Source organism: Lipotes vexillifer, unplaced genomic scaffold, assembly GCF_000442215.2.
Source record: "Lipotes vexillifer unplaced genomic scaffold, Lipotes_vexillifer_v1.1 scaffold437, whole genome shotgun sequence".
Lineage (NCBI taxonomy): Eukaryota > Metazoa > Chordata > Mammalia > Artiodactyla > Lipotidae > Lipotes > Lipotes vexillifer.
Window position 1 is genome coordinate 1805274 of NW_006785990.1, and position 9257 is coordinate 1814530.

At 54.9% G+C, this 9257-nt stretch overlaps 1 protein-coding gene across 2 annotated transcripts in view; it reads right to left on the reverse strand.

Annotated features, from left to right (window-relative positions):
* LOC103070635 (annexin A8) overlaps positions 1-9257 on the reverse strand; it is a 28212-nt gene that overhangs the window by 13441 nt on the left and 5514 nt on the right. The window contains exons 2-3 of one of the 2 annotated variants that reach the window (XM_007458367.1): positions 7716-7719; positions 3475-3549 (exon numbers count right to left, since the gene is read on the reverse strand). In XM_007458367.1, the coding sequence (XP_007458429.1) occupies positions 3475-3495 (21 nt within the window). In that variant the 5' untranslated portion in view covers positions 3496-3549; positions 7716-7719. Of the gene's footprint in view, positions 1-3474; positions 3550-7715; positions 7720-9257 lie in introns of those variants that run through there. The other variant, XM_007458368.1, reaches the window with a different exon arrangement.

Consider the following 9257-nt stretch of genomic DNA (forward strand, 5'->3'; position numbering starts at 1 on the left):
TAGGGAAAGGTACCCCCAGAGACAGTGGCCTGACCGTGAGGGATTGCTGGTTCCCCTTGGGGCTCTGTGGGACTGCCTTGTCTCCTGTGCAGAATGTCTCCTTGTTTTAACAGGCTGGCGCCAGCCAGAGCCACAAAACCTCTTCCATCCCTGCCCCGTCCTGGGGCGTGGGCTCTGAATCAGGCTGCATCTCTCCCAGGCAGTGCCATCTGAGGGCAGGCAGCAGGAAGGGACAACCCTGCTCAAAGCTATAAGGACAGCGATCAAGTAAGGAAAGGCTTAGTGGAGCTGAACACGCTGCCTCCCTACTCCTTCTATCCACCCCTCATCCACTCATCTACTCTTCCACCTACCCACCTACCAACCCACTCATCCATCCATCCAGCCAGCCAGCCAGCCAGCCATCCACCCATCCAATCACCACATCCATCATTTTTTCCTCCCTTTCTTCCTTCCTTCCTTCCTGGCTCTGGTCAGATCCTGAAAATACAGAGAAGCTTCCCATCCATGGTATATCTGTAAGGATATTTCTTTTGAGTAAAAAGTCTTTCCATATCCTTTGCTTGAATTTCAAATATCTGGTGACAGATTTTCCTACTTTATTTCTTAGCACCATGTTTCACAGAAGAAATTACGAGAAGTAATTCCCTGTGCAAATTTCATCCAGAGAGCTTTTGTGGTCCCAGATGTTGCCCAGCTGCATGCGTGCATCTATTGCATCCCTTTTTTGTGGAGTCATGAGCAGCTGTGACTACTGTTAGTGATTTGAGCACCTCCTATGTGCCAGGCCTTGTGTGTTAGAGGCTTTAGGTGCTTCAGATGCAATGCTCTTCTCCTTGCTGTCTCTGCCAGTCACCCTAGGTAGCTATGAATGCCCCATTTTACAGCCTGGGCTCGGAGCACCTGGTTACACAAGGTGCGCAAGGTGCGCAAGGTTACGCACCTAGTAAACGGTGGTGCTGGTTTTAACCCACAGCCTGACTCAGAAGCTAAGCTCTGTCTGCCGCTCCCCTGCTCTCAATGACTCAACCTTTCCCAGACATTGAGTTTTCCCGGTACCCTTCGCTGAAGGAAACCTTGCCCACAGGAATGCAGGTCGTTTGTGAGCATGGGGTCATCTCAGATCTCAGTGCTAAGCTCTGGAGGCTACCCAGGAGGGGCTCTCCCCCATCCCTTGCCCCAGGCTGGCACTCAGGGGGCTGTGCAGCAGTGACTGACCAGGCCATGTGTGCCAGTCACCATGGAGTGGCCTATTCAGTGGGTCTGAGGTTGGGCTCCGGTGGCAATGTTTGTAACTAACTCCCTGGGGGTTGTGATTTCATTGCATTGAGGAGCCCCAGCCTTACCTCCCACGCTAAGGTGTTAGGGGGAAAAAAGACAAATTTCTGGGAATCAGACCCCTCCCTAGTGGGTGGTTCTATCTACCCACTCCCCACCCCATGTTGGAGGAGGGGTCTGCCTAGGCCCTTGCTGGGTCTTGCACAGAGCAGGCTAGTCCAGACAGGAGCATTTTCACTGAAAAGGTGACTCAGCCTGGCTTGTGACTCTGTTACATGTCTGTGGAGGTCTCAGGGGAGCTGCCACGCCTTTGCCTTCCCTCATCACAGGGCTGCCCCGGAGAACTTGGGAGGCAGAGCTTCATCTCCACAAGAGAGGCACAGACGGGCCCCCTCAAGCTGATCTTTCACGCCCCTTGGCTGCCCTTGGCTTGTGGATGGCCGAACCCCATAGAGTTTGAGCTCTGGCGTCAGGTTGCTCAGAGTCTAACCCAGACTCCAACACTTTGTAGTGTGGCAACCTTGGGCACCGTCTTAGTCTCCTTGTGGCTCCGTTTCTTCATCTGTGGATAAGGATATTGGCATCTATATTGTACTGCAGAGGTGTACAGAGGCTCAAGTGAGATATTGACAGAGGAAGGTCCAGGGCACAGTAGGTGCTCAAGGAATGTCATTGTTATCCTGCCAGGTTGTCATCCAGCCTCCCTGCAAGGAGGCTTCTGCCTGCCTGGCTGGGTGGGCCCCAAGGATGGGCCTTTGCCCCACCCCACTGGGAGCAAGGCCCAAAGTCAGGCCACGTTGGGCAGCAGCTGACTTTGGAAAGTGCCCAGCACTGGACTCTCCCTGCCACGTCTGCCTCCTCAAAGCCTTGTTCCCCATCAGCCAGGACAAAGCTGGAGGCCTCCCTGGCCCTTGCCTTGTCCTGGCTGTTTCGCTGGGGCCAGATGGCCACCACACCTTGCCCCTGCTCTTCTCTCTGTCCCACCTGTCCAGGCCCAGCATGTCTGAATCTGAGGGCCCCTGGGTTGTGACGTTTGTGACAAAGAGATTTCCTGAATTAGGATAAGTCCACTTATGGGGCTTAGTGGGGGTCACCCACTAAGACTCACAGGGAGCCTGGGGGCAGGGACAGAGAGAGACCCCAGTTCACACTAGACCCCCACCTGCTAGCTGTGGGACTGTGCAAGTTACTAGATATGGCTGAGCCTTGGTTGCCTCATCTGTGAAGTGGAAATAGCAGCCCTGATATCCCAGGGCTGCCTGGGGATGAAATGAAGGGCGGTGTGCCAAGCACACAACATCATGCCTGCCCGGGGGACATCACCTGCTCCTCATCGTCGTCCCCCTTTTGTGTTTTCAACTCCTTAGCATGAGACAGCGTCGGACTCAAACCCAGGTGAAACACTCGTGAGAATCTGTTCATTCACTGGACATGGGAGACTTGGGGGCAGGATGTGCTGTCCCCTTAACTCAGCCATCTGTCACTCTGTAAATTTCACTCATGGATTTCAAATGTGGAAGGCCCCTGTGGCACAGGTCGGCCTCCCATCCCCTGATGAGAAGACGTTGATGAGTCCTCTAACATCAACCTATTCAATCAGGTGACTCTCCAGCTCAAGGTCCTTCAATGGCTCCGCATTGCTCTCAAGGTGGAGCCCAAGCTCCTTAGCCTGCCATGCACAGCTCTGTAGGACCCGGCCCTGCCTGCTTCTTTAGGTGCATTTCCCCCGACCCTCTACCCTCCCATCCAGGACCCTCAAGCTTACTTCTCTTTAAAGCCAAGCTTCCCAGTCTTCTGAACCTTTGCACATACTGTTCCCTCTTTAAGGAAACATCTGCCTGATTCTCCCTAAACACACGCATGTGCGTACACCACACACACACACACACACACATGGACATATGACTCAACCATGACTCCCCCTTCTTTCCAGCAGCCTGACCCCTCCCTTTGGGCTCCCCCAGCTCCTCAGCTTTCCCAGGTGCATTTCAAGTTTTCTTTATCTGCCCATCTCCCCTGTTCCCATCCTGGCCGCCATGAATGCCTCTTGTACTGGGGCAGTATCTCCTTGTCTTCCTCCCCAGGGGGCAGCCCAGTCCTGTGCCTGGCCCGGCAGGAAACAGGGTTGCCTGAGCTGACTTCTCTCTAGACCAACACCACGAGGGAACCCTCCACCTCCGCTTGCTCTGCACTTACCCAGGCTTTCCACCAGGCCATCTCGTTTACCTCCGCGCGCCTTTTGTCAGGGAGATGAAGATGCACCGGTCAGCCCTCCCTCCACTCTGAGACTCTGCACACTTGGCCCTGCTGCACTCAGAACAGCAGGCGGCTTGGGGTTGGGTGTGGTGGCACCAGCATGCAGGGCCCAGGCCCCACCCCGTACCACACCTGCACACCCCCCGCCCTGCCCCCGGGCTCTGGGTTCCTCCTGTGGCTCTCAGGCCCCACCCTGCCACCAGCCCAAATGCCCTGTGGAAACACACCACTTGCCGCCAAATGTTTGAGCTGTGGCTGTTACACAAACTGGGAATGCTGAGCTCCAACCTGTGAAAACCCCACTTAGCAAACACAGGTCTTCATTCGGTCTTTACTAGACCTGATCTATATAAAGGAGTCTATTTATTGCACAGCTGCTCCCCGGTGAACAATGTAATGGGGAGCTTTGCAAAGGACATAAAATAATAGCAGCCTCCGCTTGTTGGGGCGTCTCTATGCCTAGATCCCTCTTTAATCACTGTGCACTCTATCCTCTTTAATCTTTGCCACAAAAATTAAATGGAAACTCCAAGGTTTAGATAATTTGCATAAATCACACTTCTTGTGGGAAAAAGCCACGTGATCCACCAGGCCTCTTGGACTTGCCTGCTCTGCCACGGGCCCTGCAGGACAAGCTGGCTGCCAAGGGAGAGAGGAACCTCTTGGAAAGAGGTTAATTTTTTCCTTTCTGGAGTTTGCCCTCCTTGGGCCCCCTGCCTAGAACATTCCTTAGCACCACTCTCTCCATGCCACCCCTTAACCTGCCCTTCAGGGTAAAGACCTTGTCTCAGCGACTACCCGGTAACCCCTCCATCCTGGGGTTACTTCCTCAGGGCTTCCAGAACCCCCATTGCTCCTAGAGCCCCAGAGAAAAACAACCCCACCCTGGTGTGACTTGCATTCAGTGAAACCTCTCAGGGTGTTGATGAAAAATTAATTGGTTGATCTAAGAAAGCAATGGAAAATTTTATTCGAGCCAAATTTGAGGATTATAACCAGGGAAGAGCATCTCCGAAGGCTCTGAGAACTGTTCCGCCTGTTAGAAGTCAAGGCACAGCTATATAAGCTTTTTGAGACAGAGGGCTGTACATTAAATGATGTGTTATTAATAGTTTACACAATCCAGATCTAAGCACCATGTGACCCCTTACAAGATCAAGAAGGAATGTTATCTTTTAAGGAATTGTCCGGCCTGTGCTAGGAGAATGATGCTCTTTATGACCGAGCAAGTGTTTCTGCCCACGGGAGGTCTGGTTGATGCCTAACGCAGACACACAATGCACAGTGCCGGAGAGGGGAGGCCAAAGGGCAGAGAAAATTGTTTATGTTTAAATTTTTCTTGTCTTGCCATAAAATATGAATTTTATTTTATAAGGGTAGTAGGTAAGAACTGTCCCCTCCGGATTCCTGACCCTGGTTCCAGTGCTCCTTTCTCTACACAGTCTCCAGGCTGTTCCTTCTGGAAGTGAGGGCTGGGCGGGTGGGGAGGGAGCTGGGCCAGCGTGCAGAGGGGAGGGGAGGCAGCTGGGGCGGGGTGAGCAGCCGCTGCCCAGGGCTGCCGTGGGAACTGGACGGTCATCACGCAGAGCTGTGGGATGCCACCATAAGAGGAAGACTGCAGCTTGCTTCAGGTCACACGGACTGAGACAGGGCCTGCTTGGGGCCCCAAACTCCCCACCCTCCTTGGGAGCCCTTGGGGCCAGAACCAAGGCGTCCTCACTGGTGAGTCTTTCTCAGGACCTCAGCTGCTCATGGGGGCTGTGCCCACGTCATGCCATGAGGATCAGGGTCTAGGGAGTGGGTATCCTCCAGGGGGTCTGTCCAGAGTCAGTTATGAGGATGACCCTAGCTAGGTCACCGCAGTGTGGTGGCCCTGGGCCGAGCCCAGAGAGAAACTCTGGACTCTGAGACCAAGACAGGCCACAGAGCCCGGTGCAGAGAGAATGTCAGACAGGGTCCTGCCCTCTGAGGGTCCACAGTGCACAGCGACCCAGTGAGGTCACAGGAGAAGTCCTGACCTCTGTGACCTGCTCCCTCCAGCACTTGTGCCCTCTTCTCAGGCCCCACCCTGACCAGCTCCTGCAGGCAGGACCTCACCTTCATTTTGAAACTCTGGGCTTAGCTTCTAGGATGGCCAGCACTCCTGGCCATTCTTTTTCATCTCTTTTCTGCAACCAAACTGTCCCCTAGGACTCCTCTCTGGGCTTCCATTCTTCCCTGTTTTTGTTGGTGGTTCTGAGGCTAGGCTGCCCTTTGGGCTCACCTGGGTACCTCCTACCCCAGAAACGAGAGCCCCAAGGTCTGCACCTGCTCTTTTGGGGTGCCCTTGGCTCAACATCCCCATCCCAGAATCACCCACTGACATCATGTCACTATGGGTCTCTGACGTCCTGCGTCATCCCCACGTCCATTCTGGAACCTCTCACCCACCCACTTGTGCCCATAGCCTGCCCTTGTGCCTACTTCCTCCTCCTGAATGGCCTTTCCTCACTCCTCGCCGGGCGTGGGCATCTCGCCAGCCCCGAAGAGTGAGCCTCTTCCCCCACGTTACCTGGCTGGGAGAGCCACGTGATGTCACAGAGTCAGGCAGGACGAAGGTGCCCGAAACCATGGGGCTTGCTCAGACCTGCTGAGTGAACCCTGGCCTGGAGTCAGGCAGGGCTGGGTATGGCTAGCTGCACCCTGGGGTGACTGAGCACTCTGTGTGGGGTCCTCATGGGTGAAATCTTTGTGGTCTGCCCTTCCCACCGCTCAGACGGGGACTGAGGACCACACGCAACAATGAGGCCAGCAGAAGCTGGCCTGGGAGGTGCTCAGTACCTAGCCAGGCCAAGCTAGAGTTCTTGTGAGGAATGTTAGGCTCTTCTGATTGGGGAGGGGGTCTCAAGATCTCCAGCCTCACATTTCACTCATGGCACAAAGAGCAATGGTGCCGCTGTGTTCCCAGCTCTCAGCTGAGAGCAGGCCGTGCTGAGCCTGCAACCCTGGCCCGGGGGAGCAAAGACTGTCCACAAAACCCTGTAAGCTGCAGGTGAGTGGCAGAGAGGAAGGCAGAGGATGCTGTCGGAACAGATAGCAGGGCAGGGGGTTGGGTCTCATCTGGATCCCCATGTTGGGAGGCTGCTCTGAGGAAGCGATGTTTCTCTGGGCCCTGATGAATGGTTGCAGTTAGCCCAGGAACAGGGCTGCAGGTGAGGCAGCAGATAGGCAAAATGGAGGTAAGGGATGCCCATGGTGCGGTGCTCATGTCCAGGTCGGGTGTGTGTGCCCGGGGCTAACTACCCATTAGAACGAGGGAGGGACACGTGGGAGGGTGTGGCCTGTTCAGGATGAGAACAGCTGCGGTCACCAGGGAAAGTAACGGGGGCTACACAGGAGCCTTGCAGGCCGCGGAAGGGGTTTCTGCTTTGCCTGAGCACACTGAGGCAGTATGGACGGCGCACAGAGGAGAATGGCATGATCTGGTCCAGATTCTGGAAGCCTGCAGCTGTGTGGAGCCAGTTGGGGGGCCAGAGACCAGGCAAGTGAGGAGGAGGGGACATGGGGTTGCAGACAGACAGGGGAGAGATGGAAATGGCAGCAGGATGCGGGTGTGAGCGACAGAGATGTCTCGCAGTGCAGGGAGTTGGAGGCTAAGAGGTCAAGGATCAAGAGGTCCTGCATCACGCTGTGGATGTTGAAGTGGCCATGGATAACAGCGGGCTTTGGGCTGCGGGGCCCTGTCAGCCAGGTGCCTGAGTCTGCAGTGAATGAGGAGTAGAGGATGCCCATGGGGAGAAGGGTGGAGGGGGGCAGAGCAGAGCGGCTGGCCTCTTCCACGGGGCCCCGACGGCATGCGGGGCCCTTACACTTGGGCACGCTGGGCTCTGGCAGAAGGGCTGGGGCCGGCCCGCTGGCACAGACCCAGCTGCCCCAGCCATGAGTCTGCTGTTCATCACAGGAAGCTGCACATTTGGTGGGAAGCCTGTGGGTGGGACAAGGCCATGCTGAGGGCTTAGGGCAGGGGCCCCCCAACACCCCTAGTACTCTGCCATCTCTCTAGGTTTTCAAGCAATATCTCCAGTCTCCAGAGAGGGGAAAAATAGCTCTCACCATTGACAATGTGATAGAAGGGGCCATATAATGGGCATGAAATCAACTAAGAAGTGAAACAAAAGTCTCCATCATGCTTGCTCCATGACTCTGCTAACACTGACGTTTTAAAACTGATTTTTAAACTGGGCTAGTAGGCAAACGTAAGCTCTGAACATGAACAGTTTACCACATCACACCAGCTTCCTGCCATCCTGTCCTCAACAAGGCACCTGGGCACCCAGTGCCTGAAGCTATAGGACAGGAAGGCCCCTGGGGGGCGAGGGTGGGACCGTAGGCAATGCCCATTAGCCCCCTGTGCCTTCTGCCCCCTGGGTCCCCAGGGTTAGACTGCTGCTGATTTAGGCCCAGCCCATCTCTGAGACAGTCCCCAGCCCTGCCCCACTCAGGGCAGGACCCCCGTCCCTGGCCTCCTTCCCCTTTATGTCCTTCTGCTTGCATGATGAGCACCTCCTGTGGCTGGCCATCTGCTCTCTGAGCCAGAGTTTGCTTCCTTGGGATACCTACCACCCATGGGTAGCAGAGAAATAAGGAATGAAAATTACAGATTTCCAGTTACAAGGAATTGTATCTTTGGGTTGAAAAGCCCTTGTCGTCTTCGGGCTCATGAGCTGCAGTGCTGGGCATCCTGACATCCCCTGGAGCCCCAGAATCTCCACAAGGATCATAAGCGTGGGGCGGCAACACAAACTTCCTCAGCTCTTCACCTGTCAGAGGTGAGGATGAGTGGCCAAGGCCCTTCCTGATCTTGCCGCAAGTGGGTCCTGACCCAGCATTGCCTCAAACTGCCAGGAACTCTTGGTGCAGGAGCTGTCTCTGAGGGGCCCCCACTGTGTATGTGAGTGCAGGGAGCTATGTACACAGTCATGTTCTGTCTTCACACAGCTGGGGGCACTACGGAGGTGAGGGTGACCTGCCTGGGGTCATCCAACTTGTCCATCACAATGGAGTCGAGCAGGACCTGTGGCCTTTTTGTCTCCAAAGCTTGTAGGAGTCTTTTCCCAGGACCTCCCTCTTCCCCAGAACCCACTACTTGAAAAGAGGTGCTCCTGATAAATGGCTATTATGGGCCAAGTTGTGCCCTCCCCAAATTCACCTGTTGAAGCCCTCCCCCCCAGGACCTCAGAATGTGACTGGAGATATGGTCTTTACAGAGATAGTTAAGTGAGGTCATATGGGTGGGCCTAATCCAACATGACTAGTGTCCTTATAAGAGGAGATTAAGACACAGACACAGACAGAAGAAAGACCATGTGAAGACAGGGAGAAGACAACCGTCTACAGGCCAAGGAGAGAGGACTCAGAAGAACCCTGCAGACACCTTGATCTCAGACTTCTAGCCTCTAGAATTGTAATAGGTTTCTGTTGTTTAAGCCACTCAGTCTGTGGTACTTAGCTTGGGTACAGCCCAAGCAAATGAATACAGTGGCTTTGCTGTTAACTGAACTCACACTGCACCACCCCGTTTCCTGTACCTAAGGGTCTCCTCTCTCTACCTCCACTGTCAAGCCAAGCCCTGTTCTCCCAGCTGTCACAAGGCTAGTCTGTAGACTGGAGGCAGCAGGCAGGTGTGGGACCTTCATAGAAGGGTCAGGGGTTGGGGGCAGGGAAGAGCGGACACGAGGGGCTCT